Here is a 21594-nt window from a genome sequence, read left to right on the forward strand (position 1 = left end):
TGCCTCGATCCCAGCATTAACTAGTTTCTGCCTCTGGCAAATGGGGAGCAATTGGCCATCTCAGCCAGCTGTGAATGAGAGAAAGAAAGAAAAAGATAGAGAGAGAGAGAGAGAGAGAGAGAGAGAGAGAGAGAGAGAGAGAGAGAGAGAGAGAGAGAAAGAAAGAGAAAGAACGAAGGAAGGAAGGAAGGAAAGAAAGAAAGAAAGAAAGAAAGAAAGAAAGAAAGAAAGAAAGAAAGAGGCCCATCGAGTAGGGAGACCAGTTTCAGAAAGCTCTCTAGTTTCCAGCTACTCATCGGGAACTGCTCTTGTGGTCCTGGCCACTTTTTTGGTACAGCCACCCCTAGAGGGTCTCCCCAGCCATAGTGTTGAGCTGTAATCATTGTTTTTCTTCCAGAAGTGTGCTCAGTAGACTGTGGCACTCACGGCGTCTGCATCGGGGGAACGTGTCGCTGTGAAGAGGGATGGACAGGGGTGGCTTGTGACCAACGCGTGTGCCACCCTCGCTGCACTGAGCATGGGACCTGTAAAGATGGGAAATGTGAATGCCGAGAGGGCTGGAATGGGGAACACTGCACCATTGGTAGGCAAACGGCAGGCACCGAAACAGGCACATATTGCTTTATTTTCATAAATTGTAGAAATATAGTGACTGTTGTGCACTGCGATGGGCTGTTCCTTCAGGGACACAAGTGCTCCCAAAAATCTGCGCTGCCTCTCCAAATCTCCAAAGGGGGAGGGCGGGGAGTCACAGTGTCCCCAGTTTGAAACAATTTCCCTTTCTTCACTAAAATCCAGGTTGTACAGTGTTGGCAGGAAATGGACCTAAATGAGAGAGCTAATCAGTGGTCCTATGCACAGGAAGAGAGAATGCACATGCATGGGAAATGGTCCGAGCTGAGGGTTTCATGCTCATCAAGGCACATTGGTATTCAGGTGACACCTTTTTTGTTGTTGTAGCTGAAAAAAAAAGATAAAATTCGTGGATGGATGGCTTACTGCTTGCCTGACACCGTGCATCACTATCCACCCACTAACACACTTGAGGTCAGATTAGATGAGAACGGGGCTCCTGGGGCTATAGAAATAGCTCCCTGAACAGCCCTTGGGCTGTAGCATTTGTGTGTCTCATCAGTCACAGGAGGGGGTCTGACCACTGGCACAGCAGATTAATATGCCACCCCCCTGTATTTTCTCACATGGTCCCCACAGTCACAGTACTGAGAGGACCATCAAACTGGCTCTCAGGAATGTTACTAGCCTGGGATGCTTTTAAAAAGCTTTCTTTCTTTCTTTTTTTTTAAAGAAAAAACTCATTTTTCAGGTTTGTTTGCTTGAGTGGTTTTCATTTTCACTTTTATTTTTCTTGCAGTTAATCTGAGTTTAAAACTATATAACTATTCCACATATTGTGGAGATAGGAGAAAACACTTATTGATTAGGAGAACCTCCATGGCCAAGTATAAATCCAGAAAAACTTAAGCGAAAAGAGATTTTTTATCTTCTATTTTTAATTTATTCCTTTTATGAAAACCACCCCTTTCCTCCATCTTTTAGCTGTCCACAGAACAGAAAACTGGGGAAACTACATGTAGGTCACTAACTTGGATGGTAGTGTTGATATTAAACCTGTAACTGTGAGGAGGGTGTTCTACTTACTCGAGGCTCCATAATTAATATCTAGAGAGAGACCGAATGAAAAGATGGGGGAGGGAGAGAACTCAGAAAGTGAGGCTCAGTTTCCCATGCTGTTCATTTGACTAGGTAGCCAGAAATGAAGAGGGCTCTGTGCATGACATTCACCCAAAATGACACCATCTAATTGGCCAACAGAGAGGCAGCATGCAAATCGGGGTCATGGCTGTGGCAATTGGGACCCTAATGGGACAGTCTGTTGGCAGTGAATTGTTCTTTCCATTTCTCAATGACACTTAAGATCTTGCTGCCCTTGGAATTGCTTTAATGTTCAGCTCCCTGTCAAGTCTTGGGGATTCATGAGCCTTTCAAGGGATTATGCACAGCTCAATACCAACAAGTGCTTAATATTCTTTTTTAAAAAAAATCAGTTCTTAAAAATAGCTTCAAATCCTCAGGGGCATTTCCCTTTGAAGTTTTTGTGCCTCATTTTCCTCCCACTACATGATTTAAATCAAAACCTTGCCCCTAAAAGTCCTTTCTAGCTAAATGTAGAGAGAAAAACCCGTTTTCCCTTAAATCACAGAATCCAATTTCCACTTTATTTCATTCTTGCTTTCAATGAGCTAGACTCCCTATGGAAAATCACTCCATGTCTAATAATATTAATAATAAAAATAATAATAATAATAATGGTCTCCATCATCCTAGCTGCTACTAGAGTTGTTCTGAGAATGATTTCAATGATCTGACAGAAGATGAGCTTATAACCCAGTACTTACATTCAATTACACAAAGCAGTTATCCACCTTTGTAATAATAGTCCACAGAATTTTAAATGTAAAAGAATTATAGCAGGAAAATTCCTTGTCACAAAACTGCTGCTTCTATCCGAACACCATCAAAAAAGATGAGCAGAATGAGATAGTAACAGTATGACTAGTAATCGTAATGGTAACTTACACATTTGTATAGCGCTTCAAGAATTGCAAAGCTCTTTATCTACCTTCCATCGTTTGCTCCTCACAATAATCTGTGAAGTAGGTGCTATTCTTATCCACATTTTGTAGGTGAGCAATCTGAGGTTTCTCAGGATCACACAGCCAGGAAGGGTCGAAGGCAGGATTTGAGCCTTCCAGGCTCAAAGTTCAGAGTGGTATCTACTACACTGCCGTGCCTCAAATTATAACATGTTTGGGTAGGGAAGAACTTCTCCAGGAAATATTGCACAGAAAAGCAGCCTATATAAATATGAGGACCAGGTAGGCCCCAAAGAGCTGTGTCTTGAAAGTTTCTTGCTAGAGGGTTAGAAAGGGATCCAGTTTGGCATGTTGCATGCTTACTTTAAGATAATATTTAGGAAAGAAGACTAAAGTCTGGCTTGGAGACCAGGAGAAAGAGGAAGAGCGATGTGTGGTAGAACAAGGAATGGCAGAGTATGTGTGTTGGGGAGGAGGCCTTTAAGGGCAAAATGAGAAGATGGGAACTTTTAAGGTAGTTTGTAGTGAAAGTGAACCGGCACGGGAGGAGGGAAGATTCTTGAAATTTAGGCGCCATGAAAGGAAAGATTTCCTAGGAGATAGAGTTGCCTAGAAGTATAATGGACTGCCTTGGGAGACAATAGATTCTCCATCCCCAAAGATCCTCAAAGAGACATTACTTGATCATTTGTCAGGTATGTTATTGAAAGCGTTCCTGTTCAGGTGTGAGTTAGCCCACATAGATGGTTTCCAAGGTCTCTTCCATGCTGTGATTCTGTGTCCCCAGAGGGAAAAGGTACATTTATTCTGAAGAAGATTGAGGGGTTCCTTATAAGCTGTGTTAGATTTGGATTTCGCTTTTCCATGAACCAGCATCTCTGATAATGCTTAGAGAGATATAAGGAAAATGGGGAGAAATTGCCAGTTCATTCAGGCCCCAGAACAAAGGGGGCACCAGCCCTTTGCAAGAAGGTCTTTGGTTCAAAACTATGATTTCTCAGAGATCTATGAGTATATTCAGTGTGAGCTACCAAAAGCTCAACAAGGCAATGAATGTTAAGGAATTTGGATTCTGCTCTTTTATGAGATAGATGTCTGCTATGAGCCTGTATCTGGATAGTCCCTCATGGATTGTCTAAAGAGCAAAACATAAGACATTGGCTGGTGAGATTTACCATTTTAGAGCAGAAGCGAAGTTCATACCAGCATAATTGCTTTTTAATCTGAAACCTTTAGCCCTGGAACTGTTTTGCTTAAGCATGAAGTCCTATAAATTCATTTTAAATAAAGGCCACAATTTACAGGCACAGAGCCAGACCTCCCCCTCTGAGACACCAAGTTATAAAGGGGAGGGTGGGTCTTGAGTCCTTTGCTATATCATAGTACAAATACTATATTTTGAACATTGAAAACAAATAGAACCAAAATGTCGTTTACCATCTAACAAATTCATTTGGGGATTGGAGGTAGAGCAAAAAAGTAGATGGGTTATCATCTAGTATTAGAGCTTGTTTTTTGAAGGTTTTTTTTCTCCAGAGATCTGTAGAGTTCTTTCCCTCTTCAGGTAATTGCAAATAGACATCTATACAGTGGACAGCAACATATGTGACTTACATCTATTTTACAAGTGTGTATCAGAAATGAAAAATATGAAATAAAAAAGTAAAGAAGTCAGGTTTTGAGGTCACAAAATTATACTTCTGTCCTAGAAAGGGCCAGACTTACAATATTGGGGCAGGCAGAAAAGCCAACTTATTTGTACGTTTAGTGAATATTCGGTCCTGTAATTTTTATTTTTAAAAGTATTTTATTGATGCTTTCTGTCCTGTTATAACTGTTACCACCATTATTTCTCAACCCTCTAAGTCTAGTTTGAACCATCTCTTTTAATAACAAAGAAAAAGAATTAAGTAAAAATGTTTCATGCAGAAACCTTATCTGACAATGAATATAATATTCCACCCTAGTGGAATTTCACCTTTCTGCTGTGAGGGAGAACCTTCTCCAGAACCTCCATCATTGTTTTCATTGCTCATAGTTCTTCCTTTCAATCTCTTCATTTACATTGCTGTGGTAGTCATGTATGTTGTTCTCTTAATTCTAATTATTTTGCCCTGTATCAGTTCACAAAATCCTCTCACATTTTTCAGAATTCTTCATACTTGTCATTTCTTATTGCATAGTAATATTTCATTATATTCAATGCCATAATTGTTGGGGGGGAGTGGTTTCAGTCATTCTCCCAACGAATGGGCAACTACTTTGTTTTTAATTCTTTCCTGAATACTTTTGTTTGGAAGCTCAAAGAGTTATACTATAGATATTTTTTAATATTTTGGATATTTATTTCTATCTTTGACTTCCTTGGGATGTATGCCCATTAGTCAGATTGCTAGATCAAAGGCTATCACCAGTTTAGTCTTTTCCCTGGCATAGTTCCAAATTGAAATCCAGAATCTCTGGGCCACTTTGTGGTTCCATCAACAGTATCTTAGCATGTCTGTCTTCTCATAGCCCCTCCAAAACTGATTGTTCCCACATTTTTTTTCTATCATTATTAAACTGCAGGTGGGGGTGAAACTTCAGAATTGTTTAAATTTTGAGTTCTCTTATTTTCAGTTATTTGAAGTATGTGTTCATGTAGTCCTATAATTTTCTACCAAATTAACATATTGCTAATGTTAATAGAGGTTCTTACTTACATTAAACATCCACTATAACAATTGTGTGGAAGTTTTTACAGCTAGTTTATAATTAAATTAAACTAAATTCATACGAAGTTTTGTTTCTTCCATTACTTCTTTTCATTTTAAAAAAATTGAAAACACATTCAAGATCTCCAGCTTCACATTTCCACAAAATATTCCTGGAATCCAAATCATATGGGATCCCCAAATATCTTTAGGATATTTTTTTTACTTACACAGAAGAGAATTATATTCTTCGCAGTGAATCTCAGAGGTAGATTGTCTCTCATAATTCTCCCCTCTGTAGGGATTAGTTTAACTTGAAAAGCAAAACCAAGTGCTGTAACACACCAGGTGGTGAAAGGAAGAATATGGTTGATTTTTTTTATTAGGTCACAATCACCATGAGCCATATTAAACTCTAAGACAACTGTGCAGTTTATTACAGTGAAGCAGCTATATTAAGTGGCAGGGTTTAGAATTCAACACTGTTTTCAAGAGAGAGTAGTAGAGCAAAACAAAAGGTATGAACCAACTTTCACCTTGACTGAATGTGTTCACTGAAGCTACATGTGATGTGAAGACTATTGCAATTATCCAGAAAATGTGGGACCATTCATTCAGATAGTTACTCTTGAAAATTTATACTAGCAAACATGTACACACACACACACACACACACACACACACACACACACTCAGACGTGTACAAGACATAATACTTTTGCACTGAATAAACTATTTGGCTGAACAGTTCTTAATTTATGTGATAATTTTCCCAACCTCTGCCTCAGCTGTGAAGTCCCAGCTTCAGGCAGGGTCATACAGATTTTATTTCTGAGAATGTGTAGGGCTGAGTGACCAGCTCATATGCTACACATCATAACAGTTTTCTCTCCACCACACTGGGGCCCTTCAGTTTTTCACCTTTAATTGGTTAGGGAGGGAAATAGATTCCTATGCTGTTAATAAGGAAAATTAATCTTTTACCCAAGGTAAAACCAGCCGTGCGACAATCTGATGAGCTGATTAAGTGATTGTAATCAGGAGTAGACAGTGTCACAGTCCAAGAGGGAGAAGTCTTGGGGGCTTCGGGGAACTGGTTCAGAAAAAGCTACTGTAAAAATTAACTAACCACAGGCTGAGTACAGCTGTTTCTTCATCTCATGCCAGTTTCATTGCTGAATGTTAGGGGCTTTTTTTTCCCACCATAGCTGCTGTCTTTGAATATTCAGGCCTTGATGACCTTGCCAAATAGAACAAGTTGGGCACATATATGGTAGAGTTGTCTCTAGTACCAAAAGCCAGAGAAAGAAGCAAAATCTCCAGCTTAGCAATTATGAGATATCTGCTTCTTCCAGAGGATACCTGCACTAATGTGACTTAACAGCAATTAAAACCTTAAGCCATCAAATACATAGGATTTTTTTTAATTTTAAAGAAAAAACATTATGCCCTTTTATTATAGGGGCATTCCACCCTTTTAAATGAGACTCTTTTAAAGTGACTTTTTTTAGAGATTATGGTCTTGATTTAATTAATCAAGCGAGCATTATTTATTGAGGATATCTTCTGTGCTGAGTACAATGCTAAATGCTAAGGATCCAAAGAAAAAATTAAATTAAATAGTCCCTGCCTTTAAGAAGGTAATAGTCTGTCAGAGCAGATAAGCTTACTAATTTAAGTATGTATGAAACAAATATAAAATGGTTTCTGTTTGATTTTGTACTGAGCTGGGGGTGGGGGAACCAGGGAAGGAAGACTTTGTGTAGGAGGTGATGCTTGGGCCAAACTTTGAAAGAAACTACAGTTTTTAAGAGGTGGAAGTGAGGAGGCAATGCCCTCTAGAGATGGGGGAAGAAGATATGAAGATGAGAAAGAGAGTATAAGGAGGAAGTGGGCTAGTGGTTGGCAGTGTGCTAAGGTGTCCTTCCCCCAAATAGACTTTTTTTTTTTACTTTGTAACATACAGCCAAAACTTGTTCCATACCTGTTCAGAATGTTCCCCTAAGCTGTGAACCTAGACTGGTCTAGCTCTGCAGAATTTCCTAATCCAATCTGAAAACTAGGAACCAATGAGCAGAAATTACAAGAAGGAAATTTGTAGAAGGATAATGAACTTCCTAATAAACAAAGCTGCCCAAGACTGGAACAGAATAAAGACTGTTAACTTCGTTATTAGCGGACCCCCTTTCAATAGAAGGGTTTGTAAGCTGGTCAACCAGCCACCTCACGGGGATCCTGTGAAGGGGGTTCCCCACGATAAGGAGTTGAATTGGATCTCCTCTAAAGGCTCCTTCAGGTCTAAGATTCAGTGATTCTATGATTCAAACTGAGACTTTTCCTGCCCATGGGATGTCTGAGTTATTTATTGATTTCTGGACACATCAGAAGCCCATACCAAGAAAGGGTGAGGAAAGAGGCAGAACACATGCCTTGATTGGGTTGACTGTAAAGCTGCAGATCTGAGCCTTAGTGGGCTAGAATCAGGTGGGCTGTGATTGGGGCATTTTCAAGACCATCCCAGTCTATTAAGAGGCTCTCAGAGCCTCAAATCACTGCATTGCTATCATAACTGTGTTAGAACAAGTGAAAACCTGGACTTCTGCTGGTAGTGACTTCTCAAGTACAGTTATATGTCCATAGTAGAATCTTCAAATCTTGGACTTAACTGGCTTCTTAAGCCCTCAGAGAGAATATTTGGAAGAAGTGTAATTGACTTTACCTACTAGCTACGTTTCCGAGGAGTTGCATTTAAAATCACTTTTTGCTAATCAGATCTTATTTCCCCACAGACTGACTTTATAATTTCAAAGATGCTCTGTGGGTACAAATCTTGCTGCTTTACCTTTAAGAATCTCTTGCCACAGCAGTGTCTTTGTCAAGTAGTTAATGAACTGTAAACAAACATTTAAGCAGAAGAGAGAAGTTCCTATTTATTTAAAGGTTACCCCAGCAAGGCCTTTTGTTAAATGAAGAATCATTTCGCAGTGCGAATAACCAACCATTTTTGAGCCAACTCTGAACCAGCTTTGAAGTTCTGTTTCATAGGTTTTCTTAAATTAGGGCATACCCTTTTTCATCTGCTTTAATACGGTGTAACAATAACTTTGTTGTATAAGTTTGAGATCTAAATTGTGTTAAATGGCCAATACAGAAAATATAGACTAAGATGACAGGAGGTCCTTGAATTAGAAGCTATCGATTGATCAGTTGATAAAGGGTTTAAGCACTTACTATGTACCAGGTACTATGTGAGCAGTTAGGACCCAAAGACAAAAAGAATATAGTCCTTGCCCCCTACTGGGGACAAGACACAGCTTGTACATATATACAAAATAATTTTTTTTAAAAAATCACTTCCTTTAGGATCAAATATAAAATCCTCTATTTGGCATTCAAAGCCCTTCACAACCTGGCCCCCTCCTAACTTTTCCAGTCTTCTTATGCTCTACTCCCTAGTCACTCAGTGACCCTGCGCTGCTTGCTGTGTTCCTTGCATAGGACCTTCCATTTCTAGACTCTGGGCATGTTCCTCATGCCTGGATACTCTCCCTCCTCACCTCTGTCCCCTGGCTTCCCTGGCTTCCTTTAGTTCCAGCTAAACTAAGGAACAGGCTAATGCCTTCTCTCTATTAATTATCTCCAATTTATTTTGTATATATCTTGTTTGTACAGAATTGTATTCTTCTTGTCACCCCCATTCGACTGTGAGTTCCCTGAAAGTAGAGACTATCTTTTGTCTTTCTTTGTATCCCCAACACTTAATATAGTGCCTGGCACATGGTAGGTGCTTAATAAATGCTTTTTGACTGACTAAATACAGGGTAATTTGGAGGTAAGGTCAAGGTACTAGGAGCTAGGGAATGAGGAAAGGCTTTGTGTAGATGGTGTCTAAGCTGAATCTCATAGAAACATTTCAGACCTGACTAGTTTTCCGCATATAACTGCCTCCATTCTGCCATACAGCCAGAAGCTCAGTGCTTGCTGATAACCTGTTTTCCTTTTCTGAGAACCAGACCTTCTTCACTTTGTTTAGCCACCCCAAACTTGGCTGGCTTCTTGCTTCTTAATTATATTTATGAACCTAGTTCTAACAAAGAAACATAGATTTCCATCTCTTGCAGCTGAAGTTGTACTCTTATTGTATTAGCCCGGGTAGAAGCAACTATTAGGATACGCTAATAGATGTTAATTATATTGTGGGCATAGTAATGTAGAAGTTTGGGGCTTTAGCCAGGATCTAGCTCAGCATACTTTGTAGCAGTGTCTATTTCCCTTTGTCTTATTCTTTATAATTACTTATGGCTCCATATGTTACGAACCCACATCCCCACTGGGTCTTTCATGTTCAAGGGGCGATTGAAGGAAAGTCCCAACTCAGGACTGATGGAGAGGATCCTGTATATTCTACAAAATTTGGGTTATCCCCGACTCTGCCCCAAGTCAGCCCAATAAACTTTAAAATTACTTTTATTTCTACTACACTCCAGACTGTTGGTTCTATGGAGCATGAACTATGTTTAACATCTGGGGATTCTTTGCATCTCCTAGGATTGTCTTATGGATTATCTGGAGCCACACAGTGCATCCCAGATGTTCCAATAAGAGACAGATTCTGCATTTTCTCACCAATGTTTTCTGCCTAATGTGTCTAAATCCTGCACAAATCCTCTTCTCTTATTGTATTCCATTACACAGTAAATATTAAAAGGCTCTGAGTTTACTGCCTTCTGTAAATAGAGAACCATGATTTTGAAGAACTGCCAGTCAATGTCAGGAGCTTATTACTTGCCTCCTCGTACCATTGTAACCTCAGTTTCTATGCACAGTCTTTTCCAGTCCGTTGTAGGGCCACTTCATCAGCAGTCATCCAAATCTCAATTTTTATATACAGTAAAGTAAGAAACCATGCAAAAGAGCGGCTAGGAGAGATTTAAGGCTTTCTTTGTAGGCATTCTCAGGATGATTAGACTGGATTAAATTACAGAAAATAATGTATTTAGTTAATCTTCTTATATATTAAAAAGCCATCCCCAGTTTTAAGTAATGTACATGTTTAAAAATATATGCATATATATTTTTAAAAAATAATTATTAAGGGAAAGTACTGTTCTATCCATTTTGATTCTCAGAGACTGGCACATCATATCCTAGATATTACCTGCCAGGGTAACTTTTTTAAGGCCCAGCCCCATCCATCACTCAATTAACAAGCATTTATTAAGCTCTTACTACTTATTTATTAAGTTCTTACTATGTGTCAGGTGTTGTGCTAGGCTCTAGAGATACAAAGACAAAAACAAAAATGTCCCTGCCCTCAAGGGCCTTCCAGTTTCCCTGGAGAGACGACATGTTGTAAATAAGTATATGTAAAATATACAAAATAAATGTGAGGTAAATGGGAAAGGGACTTTTAGTTGGGGATGATGAGGGGCAGGGATGGCTTCCTATAGAATATGGTGCTTATGGATCTTTCCCAGATTTTGGAGAAAACAAGGGATTTATTTGATGTTTTGGGGGGGGAAGGCAGGGCAATTGAGGTTAAGTGACTTGCCCAAGGTCACACAGCTAGTAAGTGTGTCAAGTGTCTGAGGTCAGATTTGAACTCAGGTCCTCCTGACTCCAGGGCTGGTGACTGCACCACCTAGCTGCCCCCAAAACAAGGGGTTTAAAAGGGCAAAGATGGTAGGCACCAGGGAAACAGTGCATCTTTAAAGTTATTCCATATCCCAGACCCCTAGATCTTACCTTCCTTTTAGTATTTGCCAGCGTCCTCCTGTGGTTTACTGTTGTGCTATTAAGCCTAGTCCTGGGTAGATATTTTGTCTGTCATGTAACACCAAGTGAGGGAAGTCATTTGTGGTCTAATTTGCCTTTCCAGATAACTGGAAGAAGGATGAAGAGAGGGAATAATTGACATTGAGAAACAGAAAGAAAAAAACAATACTCAAGAGACTGAAAAAGAACCCATTAGGCGAAAAACATCTCTGTTTAATACCATCCGTGATTAACAGCCCCTTTGCCAGATTTCTCTTTCTCCCCCCTTGGCACCCTCCTCCTTTTTCTCCAAGTCCAGGGGCAGTTCCATTTCAGGACACATATCAGCCAAGAGTAAAATGAAAAATTCTGACCTCCTATTTGGGAGAGTGGTTCTCTCTTTGTAGCAACCAACCTAGGGAGCTACTGGAGATGAGAGAACAGGCCTTCCCCTCCTCAGAATTATTCCCTATCCATCCCACCCCAGTGCCAGAAAGCCATGTTCCTTCCAAGATATCTTTGTTTCATTAATCCTTAAGACCATTTTCCCCTTCAGATCAGGCTGATCCTGGTACAGTACCAAGCCTTATGTGGCCAGTTCAAAACACACCATGCATGCAAAATGCCATGTTCCAGCCAAGCCCAGGAAAAGGGAGAAGACTAATAAACATTCTGTTGGTAAAATCTGTCTCCCAGCTCTCAAGTTCTACAAAATAGGCATCAGGGAAGAATGAAAGACTTGAGCCAGGCAGTGACAGAATCCTAAGTGGCTGAGCCCCAACTGCAGCAGCAGTGGCAGTAGGTCAGATAGGCAAATGGTCAACTTTTGCCTCAGATCAGTGTTCTTTCTAAGGACGTTGATGAGCTCTGAAAAAGTGTGAATTGTGTTTAATTTTTTAAAATACGCTTTAGCCCCAACAGATATTGTTAGGCAGACTTGTCTGGTTGTCTGGAAACAATGCCAGGGGGATAAGCCCTGCTGATTATAAAAAAACTCTTTCACCAGCCCAGAAGTAACATTTGTATTTAATTTTATTCTGACATGCTAGTGAGGTTGATTCCCCCAAATCGTGCTGTGGAATCAAAGCTCCACCATCTCCAGTGACTCGGGAGTCAGAAGGGACAGTTTCTGCTTCTCAGAGAGAGCCCTGTCTGTCTGGGAGTGTGGCTATTTCTGTACAGTCAGTATGCATAAATGTGCAGAACCTAAATGTCACCGATGATTGCAATTCCCTTAAAAATAGAGAGATGATGGGGCAGGTGAGAGGAACCAGCTTTTTGTATTAAGCAGGGGAATAAAAGAAAGTGGAGTTGTGTCCCTTAATCAAGTTGCTATCAACTTCTCTCCATGTTTTGAATATGAACTGATTTAACTTTTTTATTTCCATTTAATGGGGCCAAGTAAGATCGGTATCCATTCGCTCGCCAACCTGTTCCCTGGGGGTCTAATACGGGAATTATTATTATATCATCTAGAGCCCTAGCACAGAAAACAGCATGCCCAGAATTAAATAGTATGGAAACTCATATATCCTCACCTACCCTATCCCCAGCTTCTAGCATCCCCCAAGGTCACCTGCCTGTGATTTATAGATTACATACCTCAGTGTTGTATTACTATTAACACATTCTATTAATGTTTTTTAATTATTGATGGTGTCATTCATTCTAAGAGGAGTAGGGTAGAACTGGATTCTTAGTCACCGTGTTAACTGATATTTGCCATAATTTCTGAAGCATCAGATGATGAATAATTAAATGGCTAGATATAGTAAACAATTACCCAAAATGACAGATTTGAGGGTTTTGGAAACTCAGGAAGAAATGCTAGCTGGCTAAACAGATATAGGGAAGGTTTCTTTTGGGGGTGGGGGTTGTTCTTGTCCTCCCACTTTGATTATTTCTAATAGAAAGCTGTTTCCCATATACTGTAAAAATAACCATACAGAATAGCCTAAGCCAGGTGCAGCCTCGAGGCCACATGTGGCCTCCTAGGTCTTTGGGTGCAGCATTTTGACTGAGTCCAAGTTAAGGGGATTTGTTCTGTGAAGTTTGGATTCAATCAAAGGGCTTCACTTGGGGACCTTGAGGGCCACATGTGTCTTCCAGGCTGCGGGTCCCCTACCCCTGAAGCCAAAATGATCATAAGAATTTGTTAAGCACCTACTACGTGCTAAGCACTGGGATGCAAGGAAAGACAAAAGGAGTCCTGCACTCAAGGAGTTCACATCCTAATGTTGGAGAAAAACATGAAAATAACTAGATACTTTCAAGATACATACAGAAAGTAATCTCGAGAGAAAGGCATTAGCAGCTAGTCAAAGTGGGAAGGGCCTCCTATACCACAGGATTTGAATAAGTCTTAAAGGAATCCAGGGAATCTAGAGACAAGAGGTAAAGGAGAGTATCTTACACATGGGAGATGTCCAGTACAAAGATGGAGCAGGGAGATGGAGTGCCATGTTCAAAGAACACAAATAGGAGACTGTGGCTTGATTACAGAGTGCTTAGAGCATAGTGAGAGGGTAACAAGGTAGGAAAAGTAGGAAGAAACCAAGTTATAAAGAGCCTTAATTTCCAAAGAGGACTGACCTCCCTGGCTTCCTTTAAGCCCTAACTAAAATACCACCTTCTACAGGAAGCCTTCCCCAACTTCTCTTAATTCTAGTGACTTGCCTTTGTTAATTTTTTCCTACTTATTCTGTATCTATTTGTATATATTTGTTTGCATGTCTTCCCCTTTAGATTGTAAGCTCCTTGTGGGCAGGGACTGTCTTTTGCCTCTTTTTGTATCTCCAGTGCTTGGCACGGTACCTGGAACATTGTAGGCACTTAATAACTGTCTTTTGATTGATTCTGGAAATAATAGGGAGCCATTGGAGTTTGTTGAGTAGGAGAGTGTCATGTTGAGACCTACACTTTAGGAAGATATATGCCTAATCAAAGGCCCTAGCATTTTAGCATGTGACAATTGAAGGGAGCCCATTTTGAGTTGGGAAAGGTGGAATATCTAAATGTAATAGATAAAAATTTTAAAACTCTCCCAATATCCCCCAAAAATGTGAACTTGAAAACAGACCTATTCTGAACACCTGTGGATCACTCTTTTTCAAGCTGTTAGTAAATCTAACTCGGTGAGGACCCATGTGTATGAGTACCGCAGGCTCTGCTGAGGCACTGTCTTTGAGTGCTCATTTCTGAGTTCCAGAGCCCTTTTCCATTCTTTTTCCAGCAGTCTCCCTTGCTAACTTTTTTTTTCAAGGAGATCAGTGATAGAGCTGAAGCCTCTTATTTCACGCACTAGTTTATATCCATTTGCAGCACAATTTAATTACAGCAAAGATAAGCAGTCAGGTACCAAACTGTGTGGATTCACCCAAATGACTCCCTCGTAATTGTTAATATTTTCCACAACAGAGGAAATTTAGTTAAATCAAATGAAAATGGCAGCTCATTAAAACGTGATCTTCCCCTCCCCCTATCATTTCTCATTTCTTAATCCTCCATATTCGTACAACACATTCTGTTAACTAACACTCATTAATTAAAGCTCATCTTTCTTAGTTGTATCTGTATTTTATTTATTATGAAAACCTTCAGATGCTTATAATCTAATTTAGATGGATTACTGCTTGGACATCTCTAAGTAGGAAAAACTGAAGCTTTTAAAGAGGCTTTACTGGCAGCAAGCGGGGTGGGGGGAGGGGGAGGATTGGTCTGGGAAAGCACATTCTCTGCTCAGTGCTTCCTGAAGTTGAGTTGGCCAGGCTCTCCCTCCGCAGGAGAAACTGATCCAAGGCTGGTGACTGAGGGCCACTCTGAATTCAGGCTCTTACTGAGCAGGGGAATGTGGGGAAGGGAAGAAGGAAAGGAGGGACTTTAACTCTTAGCTCTAAGACAAAGTCTAGTGCCAAGTGAGAGAACAGCATTTACCTAGCCTGGGGTGGGGGAAAGTTTGGCTTCCTCTTGTTCTTAATGCTTCAGTCTGCTTTGGTGACTAGGAGAGCTGACTGGGAGGTTCCCTGTTTGGCCACACTCATTACCAGCAGTACGATGGTGATACTTTGCACTTATATAGTGTCTGTTCTCCAAGGAGCTCAAAGGACTTTGTGTTTCCTCAGTTACCCTCATGATAATCCTCTGAGATAGACAGGTAGATGTTTTCATTAAACACCTACAAAAAAAGAAAACTTTTTAACATGAGGCAGCTCATTCAACTCTGATTCATCGGTCTAAACCCAGAGTATACTGAATTTCAAATACCAACGTAAAACTCTGAAGCATGGTTGGCAATACAGACTCCAGCTTCAATTAATGCCCCTTTTTGTCCTTTATTTCCCTTCTAGCTATTCTAGCTGACATTCTGGCTGATAACAAACCATTAAATTTTCAAAAGAATACAACCAATAAGACACAAATTCCTATTGTGGGTGTGTGTGTGTATATAGATATATGTGCGTGCATGTATGTGTGTATGCCCCTGTCTGACTTACTAGCAGACACAGCATTGTACATTCTCACGTGTTACAATATCTTTATGGCTCAGCCACTGGTTTAATGCCATGTCCTAGAATACATTGTGTCTACTTTGGCCAGTTTGCCAGACCTGGATATCAAAGTAGTTGGAGTTAGGTTTCAGGACCCTTGGTTTTCCAGAGTATTTTACTAATACTGCCTAATGATGGTTCTTACTCTTTCTGCACAATTGGGGTCATGTTGTTTCCTTAAGCTGTTAGACTTATAGTTGGGGAGAAAGAATATGATAATGGGCTGCCATATAAGTATGTCCTGTGTCAAGCAAACTAGTGGAGATCTCTAGAAATAGTCATGCACACCAGTCTTAATGAAGCAGGAGTAGAGTGGGGTATCAAGGGTCTTTCTGCACATTTCTGCTCCAGAATTGAAAAGGAAAGACTGATCTGTGGTAAGAAAACTGTTTCAGAGTATCATTTATCCACATTTAGGTCTGTATTTTCTGACTTTCCCCTATGGGCTCCCTAGCAATCTTCCCCCTCTGTCTCTTGAGCACATTCACTCAGTTTCAACCTCTATTCATTTCTATTCTTTGTCAACTTAATTAGGAATCACCAATTTTGAGGCTTGTTAGAAGGAACCTAGAAGAAAGGATCAGCCACTACCCTGGAACAAGTGACCTTTGGAACCTGTTGATCGTGCACCTATCACAGCAGAAATAGCCAGTGCTTTCTAGATGGCTTTGCTATCCCCTCCAAATAGTCTCCAGATTGTGCCGCTGATTCCTGGGAACAGTTCCCAGCATGCCATCCTATTATAATTACTCACATCCTACGCATGCTAGCATGCTGTAAAAATTCTTCCAAGCGCAGATGCAAAACTATAAAGTAATCCCCAATGGTAAACACCTGGCCATTTTCAGTGACTGTGGCAGGGAAGATGAGTAGAAACACTGTGGATGGAAATACAAAGGCTGATCTATCCACTGGCTTAGCATTTGATCCAGCAAATCAGGAAACCCATTCTTTGGAGTCAAGGGAAGTTATGCATCTTCTGGTGGCAAGCACTTTAAAGATCAAGCAGAAAAGCTTTGAAAATCCCTCCTTGTTCTAGTTAGAATCAAGAATTGACTAACCATTTAATATTAAGCATGCTGTTTTAGCTCTCCCCAGCAGATGGAAATCAATATTGTAGGGTTGGTGTGTTTTGTTTTGTTTTGTTTTGTTTTATATCAAGAAGAGGTGTTCTTTTGCTATCTTGGAGAAATCAGCTTTTGCTTATCATTTGGATGTTCATTTTAGAAGTCGTATGTATTCAAAAAGGTCAGCCCACAATCTTTTCTATCTTTCCTTCATAGTGACTTATCAGTTGCTTCTGAAATAGCATTTCATAGATCAGTTACAATTTGTATTTTTATCACACATCTGTGAGCGTATTATGCATTGGAGCAAAAGCGGGATGGTTGGGGGGTGACAAAGGGAGTCCTTGTTACAGAAGCCTGTAAGTAACATTCTAAAACTTCAGAAGTACCTAAAGAACTACAAGAATAGCCATTTCTGACATGAAATTATGCTAAAAGCCAACATTTATATTGGGGCAGCTATGTGGCACAGTGGATAGAGCACCTGGCCTAGAGTCAGGAAGACCTATGTTCAAATCTGACCTCAGTCACTTACTAGCTGTGTGACCCTGAGCAAGTCACTTAACCCTGGTTGCCTCAGTTTTCTTGTGTATAAAATGAGCTGGAGAAGGAAATGGCAAACCATTCCAATATCTCTGCCAAGAAAACCCCAAATGGGGTCACAAAGAGTTGGACAGGACTGAAATGACTGAATAAGAAATATATATACTGCACTTAAAGTTTTGCAAAGCGCTTTACAAATATTATTTCATTTTACCCTCTTCTTATACCTTGGAGGTAGTTTTATTTTAAAGACAAGGAAACTGAGGAAAACAGATGTTAAATGACTTATTCATAGTCACCCAGCTCATAAATGTTTGAGCTCAAATTTGAACTCAGGTCCTCATGGCTCCAAGTCCAGATCTCTACCTACTTCACCACCTGACACATTCATTAGATGACCATGAGAAAAGGAGACCTCATGGCCCTTTGTCCTTCCTTACCTTTTCTTCTATATTACTAATTTTTTAAGGCATTTAGTGTAACCAAACAAAAGTTATAAATGAAGATGATTACATTTCTGGCATATAAATGTTTTCTTCTGTGCTCAAAGCTATACCCGTTAGTGGTAGAGCTTTGTGTCATGTATATCTTTGGAACAAAACATATCTCATCAACTAATTTAACTCATAATACAAGTCATTCAGACTAGCAAGATTCAGTCCCGCCACCTGCATAGCCATGCCTTGAAACTCATCATCACTGGGAACTTAACTTCCAGTATCTTCCACATTAAAATTTTTCCTTGTTCCCACAAACACCTACCTTTCCTCCTATCCCACTTCTTCCATTGGATTAAAGTTGTGCTTTGCCCTTATTGTGACCTCCTGTCAACCTCCCTCTGTTCTTCCAGGGCCACAGCCAACTTTTAGCTTCTCTTTCCTGAAGACAGTCTCCCTATGCTGAGACCCATGGTCAGCCATTTTAGCAAGGCTTCTCAATAGTAGCCTATACCACCTCATGTCCTGGACTTTGCCCTTTTCTCATAGGGGATGACTCCCCCCACTATTGTCGTTTCCCTCCCCTGCCCTGCTAGGTATTATTGGAAAAGGTCATCAACCTAAGTCGCATAGATTCACTAAAAATACATACCCAAAAAAGCTCTGCCAACACTGGTGTTTGGCCATTCTTCTCTTCATCCCTTATGCACTTCAAATCCTATTTCTCACAACGACTGTTCCAAATCCTTTCCACACTCAAGTACCCACCCCCTTACTCAACAAATCACCTTGACCCCTACATTTCTGAGAAGATACTGTAGAGATTATCCAGTTGTACTCCATGAACCTTTCCCCGTATGTTCATCCACAGTGGCTCCACCTTCATTTTTGTCTCAAAGAAAGAGTTGTTCCTCTTTATTTCCAATAATAACATCTCCTTTCTTCTCCTTTATTCTATCAATCATTGCCTCTCTACTTTCATCTTCAATTTCTTCCTCTCCATCAGTTCCTTAAGATAAATAATATTTCAAACAATAAAGACCTTCCTTGAGTTCTATGACTCTATCCCTACAACTGGAGGCCATTTTACCCCTAAACTTCAAGGAAAAATACTCTGTACTCACTAACTACACTTCCTTACCACCCATTCCCCCCTCAGCCTCTTGCAACCTGGATTTTGTTCTATTTTATGTGCCTGGAATGTCTTCCTCTCCCTCTCCCCCATCTGCCTATTCAAATTATCTCTCTTGTTCAAGGCCCAATTCCATGAAGCCCTCTCTGGCTCCCTTAATTATCTCCTCTTCTGAAGTCTCATAATACTTTGTACCTTTTATCAAATTCTATATTATAGTTGTTTATATATGTGTCATATCTGCCCCTGGATGATAAGCCCATTAAAGTGTGAGGCCAAGTCTTATTCTTTAGATCACTTAACCTGGAATCTTGCCCATGGTCAGTGCTCAATTTTTGTTGAGTGAATGAATGTGCAAAATGTAGAAACCAGGCCAAAATATGCTTATGGGCAGATAATGAAAACGGAAGTACTCCAAGTTTGCCCAGAATAAGTTTTAGGATCGCTGTAAAGTTCTAAGTTTTGGTAAGATCACACCAGTACCGCTGAATGTTTGTCTATTTATCTGGTCTAAGTGCTACACCTATTTTAGTTAGACACCTAAATCCCCACCTATCCCACCAGCAAGATCAAGTTACATTCAGTGATGTGCCTTTAAAATACCTTCTTAGCAGTAAAAGCAAATGATTGCAGAGATATAAAATTGTCTCTTTTAGGAGGCATTAAAGTGCTACCAACACTCATGGCAAAGATGAAAAAGGTACCAGCCTAAGACTTGTTCAGGGATGAGGCAGAAGTCTATCAAATAGAGGAGATATACTTAAGGAGAATCATGAAGACTGAGCCTCCACTGGCTTCAGCCACAGGGGAAAAATGCATGTGAAAGACTTGCCTCATGGCTTCCCATTCCCTCTCAGGCTCTGCCTTTCCAGATGGGAATGGCACAATGCTTCCCTGAGAGAAATCATCCAGGAAGGATGGCCTGTAGGGCAGGCAACTATTTTTTTTCTTCCAGTTCTCTTTGAATTGTCATCTGCTGACGCCTAGCAAGCAGAGCTGCCCAAAGCCATCCTAGACGGAAAGAGCCTCAGTCTGCTGATAAAAAGCTTCCTAAGTTATAGAAAGACCTGCTGATATGGGGCCTATGGAAGTCTTTTAAAGGGAAAGGAAAGAAAATACTTACTATGGTTCAGAATAGGAGTAGTCAGAGTAGGGAAGGGGCTTGGAGAGGTGGTGATGAAGGACAGCCCACAAGACGGGTGATTGTGAGTTGCTGGATGGCTAGGGACCAGTAAAGCAACAGCAAAGGGAACCATATATTAATATAATAACATCTGGCATTTGAGTAGAGCTTTAATGCATACAAAATGCTTTACATAGGTGATCTCGTTTGATAATAATAAGAAGAAGAGTTAACATTTATATGGGACAGCTAGGTGGATAGATAGAGCAAGATAGAGTGCCGGGCCTGGAGTCAGGAAAACTCATCTTCATGAGTTCAAATCCAGCCTGAGACACTTATTAGCTGTGCGACCCTGAGCAAGTCACTTACCTCTGCCTCTGTTTCCTCATCTATAAAGTGAGCTGAAGAAGGACATGGCAAACCATGCCAGTATCTTTGCAAAGAACATCCCAAATGGGGTAAGGAAGAGTTGGACACAACTGAAAACATGCTAAGCCCTTTATGATTATTATCTCATTTGATTCATACAACAACCCTGTGAAGGAGGTTCTATGGTTGTCTCTGTTTTTGTTTTCAAAGAGGACCATGGCATCAGGGAAAGGATGACATGACTTGCAGTTGACTTTGATTTGAGTGAGGGAGGGCTGTGCAAGCTCACCAGCCTCACTTTCTCCACCAGAGCCATGTGGGTTCAGTGACCAGATATTCATCAGAATGACTGGAGATGGCCCAGGATGCAGTGGGAGACCCTGGCCCTTTGAGGCTAAAGCCTTTTCATGTACTCACTTAGAGTGAGGTAACACACATTCAGTGAATAGGCCTCTTTAAGAAGTGAATCAAGGGATGGCCCCTTTAATTAGAAAAAAAAATCAAGCTGGGAGGAGAAGACCCTCGGGGTTGCTCTTCCAAAGAGAAACAGTTACCACTGACATTCACTCTAAGCCAGGAGGGCCCAAAATACAGCCATTAAGTGGAGCTTGGGCAGGGACCTATTGTGGTCCAATCTATGAGCTCCAGAGTGAACTGGGTTTAAGGTTGGGAGAGGGAGAAGGAGAGGAAAGAGAGAGGGAGAGGGAGAAGGGGAGGAAGAGGGAGAGGATGTTACCCAACTAGCCGGGTCCCCCTTCAGGCAGCTCTGTTTTTACAGATAAAGAAACTGAGGCTAAGAAGATGCCCAGAGTCATACAGTAAATGTCTGAGGCAGAATACAACCTCGGTTCTGCCTTATTCTAAGCCCAGCACACTGTGCCACCTTGCATAGGGGATTTTCCTTAAAGACAAAGCTACACGCTCCATTGGGTGTCCCATAGGCATCTCAGAGTCACCAAGTACCTATCAGAGCTCATTATTTTCCCCACTAAACCTCCTTGTATCTGCCAAGAGTATCTCATGTCACCCAGGTTTGCAGCCTGAGTCATCCTCAACTCATCTGTCTCCTTCCCACCTCCCATATCTAAGCAGATGCTGAATCTTGTTGATTCTCCCTCTACATTTCTCACATCTGTCTCTTTCTCTTCACTTACTCAGACACCATTCTTATTCAAGCTCTCATCATCCCTCTCCCACCTGGACTATTGCAGTTAATTGAACTTCCAGCTTATAGTCTCTACTTTCTCCATTCCATGTCCTACACAACTGCCACAATTATCTTTCTAAAATACAAAGGTGATTCTGTTACTCCCT

General features: G+C 40.6%; 1 protein-coding gene across 1 annotated transcript in view; it reads left to right on the plus strand.

Annotated features, from left to right (window-relative positions):
- TENM2 (teneurin transmembrane protein 2) overlaps positions 1-21594 on the plus strand; it is a 1009006-nt gene that overhangs the window by 892952 nt on the left and 94460 nt on the right. The window contains exon 12 of the mRNA XM_036751277.1: positions 398-583. Within this exon, the coding sequence (XP_036607172.1) occupies positions 398-583 (186 nt within the window). The remainder of the gene's footprint in view (positions 1-397; positions 584-21594) is intronic.

This window comes from Trichosurus vulpecula, chromosome 3 (genome assembly GCF_011100635.1).
Source record: "Trichosurus vulpecula isolate mTriVul1 chromosome 3, mTriVul1.pri, whole genome shotgun sequence".
Lineage (NCBI taxonomy): Eukaryota > Metazoa > Chordata > Mammalia > Diprotodontia > Phalangeridae > Trichosurus > Trichosurus vulpecula.